General features: G+C 37.1%; 1 protein-coding gene across 2 annotated transcripts; it reads right to left on the reverse strand.

The window, feature by feature from the left end:
• Window positions 1-3,680, reverse strand: LOC119640577 (ATP-dependent RNA helicase DHX33). 2 transcript variants are annotated; one of them, XM_038038711.1, is made up of 5 exons: window positions 2,642-3,679; window positions 2,500-2,575; window positions 1,129-1,914; window positions 941-1,069; window positions 689-861 (listed from the first exon to the last, which is right to left on the reverse strand). In XM_038038711.1, the coding sequence occupies exons 1-5, from the start codon at window positions 3,565-3,567 to the stop codon at window positions 775-777; spliced, it is 2,004 nt and encodes a 667-aa protein (XP_037894639.1). In that variant the 5' UTR covers window positions 3,568-3,679; the 3' UTR covers window positions 689-774. The 2 variants fall into 2 exon arrangements, with proteins under 2 accessions (XP_037894637.1, XP_037894639.1); XM_038038709.1 differs by having other exon boundaries at window positions 1-1,069; window positions 2,642-3,680.
• Window positions 3,681-3,963: the final 283 nt, after the last annotated feature.

Raw genomic sequence — 3,963 nt, forward strand, 5'->3', positions numbered from 1 at the left:
AAATCGGCAACATTTAAATGATAGTTCTAAATTTTAAGTTTTCTTTTAGAAAACTTTAACAAAGTTGTAAGGTTACATTTATTGACGGTAAGTAAATTTATTTCCCTTCTTTACAATATTTAAGGTATTGAGAAGAAGACCCAGCTGAGATTCCCATACTTTTTCTAGAAATCTTTTTGGTGTCTCCTTCGTTTCTAGCAATTTCAAATAATTTATTCGGGTTCGTGTTGTTCATGCTCCTAATAGGAAAAAACTTCAGGGAGAGCAAGGATATTGACATATTAACATAACATCCTTCTAATAAGATATGCTGCGTCCTCTTCGCGCGTCAGTTCTACCGCTCGTCGCAATATTCGCTGTTTTATAATGGTAAGTTTATATATATCTTTACTGATTGTCATTTTTAACTTAGTTATATAATTTTTTGTCTTCATTTTAGATTAAGACGCAAGATGTGTCGCCACCAGACTATAGCAGCGAATATCCTGATTGGGACGTTAAACGAAGTAAATTTCTGATACAATTGATAATAGAATAAATAAAATGTCTCCTAGTTGAAAAAACTTTCATCTTCGCTGTACATAAATATAATACATTTTTAATAAACCCTAACGCCAATTGAATAATGAATAATGATGATAATGGACTAGATTAGATAAAATATACACCGTTAACATTTATTCTTTATACGACTTAAATGAACAAAATTGGGCACAACTTCCGCCACCCATTCTGGTGAGATTTCGGTTACTTGACGTAGAAAATTGCGTTCTGTCAAAACGATTTCTGTGTAAATAATATATTCGGGGCGATATTTTCCATGAAATACGCTAGAAGGATGAATTTTGGCACGTTGTCGACCTGTGATGGTCAAGTAAAAGTGATCACGTTGCAGTTCAGCAATATTATCAAATAAACCCATCAGCAAGCATTTACGTACTTGATCGTGATTTTCACCGCAACTATTGATTTGCAGTTGCAAACGTTCAATAATTTCCAACAGTTGCTGGCGCACCTCGCGGGCATAAAGGAGATTCCGAGTATTAAGAAAATTGTCACGACACCACAGCTAGAAGGGAGTGAATTTTACTTACAATAATTGTAATAAAAAGTGATTAGATCTCATACCTTGACCTTATCAATTTTCTGAAAAGCACTAAATACATTGAGCAAAGTAAGGTGGTCGCCATGTTTCGAGTGAAATTTTGCATGAGCAAGAGCGGCTTGTTCCCGTTTCTCATTACTCGTAACGAAAACATTTTCTCCTGAAAGCACTGCTACTAAATGGAGCATTTCCTCCATGCAACCGAACTGTGGTGCGGCAAGTAATAACTTACTATATTGCGGATCTAAAGGAAATTGGGCCATTTGTCGACCAAGTGGTGTAAGTTGGGGTGTATTGGAAGTGTTTCGTATAGCGCCTAAAGATTCTAGTTTACGATAGGCTACTTCAATTGCTTCCGGAGAAGGACGATCAAGAAAGTCGAAACTGCGGCAATTCACGCCAAGGGCAAGTAATTGGAGAACTGTAGAACATATGTTGCTGCGTAAAATTTCAGGTTTAGGCATCTTTTCGAAAGCATTCATTTCCTGTTGCGTGTAAGTGCGATAACAAACACCAGGAGCATCGCGCCCTGCACGTCCACATCGTTGCCATGCTTGAGCTTGCGATATGCGCACTGCGCGTAAAACATCCAAACCTGTACTAGGTGTATATATTCGTCGTTTCACATAACCAGCATCAATTACACATCGAATTCCAGGCATTGTAACCGAAGTTTCAGCTATATTTGTTGCCAAAACAATCTTACGAGCATTAGCAGGAGCAGGCAGAAAGCATTCCAACTGCTTGTTTTGAGGCAATTGAGAATACAGAGGAAAAACCCGCACTCCAAAAAGAGTGTCGAGATTGGACTAAAAAAGAATCAAGATAATAGCATTAAATAGATAAAAGCCGAAAGTCAGAGATGCTAGTGCTTGCGGGTTTTGTCTTTGACTTAGTCTACGGATTTAGTTCTCTGGCTAAATTAATAATAATAATAATATTTGCTTTTGGTAGTTTCCCACGTCTTGAAATCCAAAGAAAGGTAATTAATGCAACGTTTTCAAATATTTTGAGACGTCATAAAATGCGAATGTCGGAGAGACAGTTTAATGTATAAATTCGTAGGAATACTCCGATAAATATCCGCTGCTTTATTTTTCGAATATGGCTTATATACGCGAGACATGCCAACTGAAAACTTTGTATTAGAAATTTAAGCAGAAGAAATGTGACGTCGGTCAAACCAGAGCTTTAACGCGGATATCCACCAACGATTGCGGATTCGTTATTGTTTAAACAGCTATATTACGGAGATTAAATAGAAAGTAAAGCTTTAGCCGCGAACGATATGTGTTAAACGCTCTTAAAAATTGTAGATTTACCTTTTAACTAGCAGTACCATCACTTTTCGAATTGAGATTTATAAAAATTTTTACCTATGTATTCGACCCTACCTTTGCTATTTGACGTATTTGATGAGCCATTGCTTCAATTTCCTCCTGACCTGTCAGGAATATTAGAACATCATAGCTGAAAGAGGGTAACTTTTTATTTAAAACAAATCTGGTATATATTAATACAAGAGAAAAAACCTACTTTACTGGAGTTGTGCGGTGTATATCAAATAATGTTACTAGAGCTGCATGCAGATAATCCGGTTGTGGTGTTACAATGTGCATTACCCGAACTGGATGCGATCGTCCCTCCAGGTACATACCACGTACGCCAAAATATTCGCCGAAGTGATCAATATCCATAGTTGCAGATGTGATTATCACTTTCAATGGGGTCAGACTTCTCAGTCGGCGTTCTTGTTGAGCTTCCTTCACCACGCCGAATAACACATCCGTACTTATCGTGCGCTCATGAGCTTCATCCAACATAATGACTGAATAATTACGTAACATACGGTCGGCTAGAGCTTCTCGTAAGAGAAATCCATCAGTCATAAAACGTATACGTGTTTTTGGTGAGGTGCAATCTTCGAAACGAACGGTGTAACCAACCACATCGCCTAATTGGCAATGTTGCTCTTGTGAAACCCGTCTTGCAACTGTTATAGCAGCTACACGTCGTGGTTGGGTGACAGCAATTACACCTTTGTTGCCGTAACCGCTTGCCAAAAGAAACTGAGGTATTTGTGTCGTTTTTCCCGATCCCGTCTCACCCATAATTAACAAAGTGTCCGATCTGTAGACTTCTTGCATTAAGTTTTTTCGAACTCTTGCTACAGGCAATGCTTGACGTTGTTCTTCAATTCGGCTTTTGGGCGACAATTTCACGGGTAAACTGCTCTGCACATTCTGGAGATGATTTTCTGTTTCATTATCTCCTGTAACATTATCTCCTATGCGATTGTTATTCTTAAAGACCCACTCCAATTTTGTTACTTTTGCGCCAACATTCTCTTGTATTCCCGCATTTCTTGAATTCTGCAGTTTTCTTTTGAGAGGAAACATACCATTATATGCATCGCAAAATTTTGACGGAGGTTTATTGGGTAACGCGTATTTAGATTCCATTACTATTTAAGAACTACAACAAAAGCTCATTAAATATTGTTTAAAAAAAGCAGAAAAAAACCCGCACGTGAATAGAACTAAAAACATAAAATAGTGTCATCAACTTTCCATATTATGCTAAAGAATCGAAAATTACTAACTTTTAAGCATGTTTATATATAATAATTCTTCGTAACAACATCCAGTGTTTTATTCCATTCATATATGTTTATTTTAGCCATAAGACGCATGAGATTTTGGACACAAACCACTCAGAGATGCGACAATAGTGCAAAGTGGAATGAATGGAATCTAAAGTAATCACCTCAAATTTTACAATTACTTTTTCAGCAAAGCCTGATAAAGAAAATTATATTCGATCCGAAACTTTATGGGTATTTTGATCATAATTCATGC

Source organism: Glossina fuscipes, unplaced genomic scaffold (genome assembly GCF_014805625.2).
Source record: "Glossina fuscipes isolate IAEA_lab_2018 unplaced genomic scaffold, Yale_Gfus_2 121, whole genome shotgun sequence".
In the NCBI taxonomy this organism is placed as follows: domain Eukaryota; kingdom Metazoa; phylum Arthropoda; class Insecta; order Diptera; family Glossinidae; genus Glossina; species Glossina fuscipes.

What these genes read in the sequence shown, in the direction of transcription:
- LOC119640577 (XM_038038709.1), bottom strand. Translation starts at nt 3,567, where the DNA reads ATGGAATCTAAATACGCGTTACCCAATAAACCTCCGTCAAAATTTTGC. An exon ending in AAATACGTCAAATAGCAAAG is followed by an intron (nt 1,915 to 2,499) that starts GTAGGGTCGAAT and finishes ATTCTTTTTTAG; the next exon opens with TCCAATCTCGACACTCTTTT. An exon ending in AGAAAATTGATAAGGTCAAG is followed by an intron (nt 1,070 to 1,128) that starts GTATGAGATCTA and finishes ACTCCCTTCTAG; the next exon opens with CTGTGGTGTCGTGACAATTT.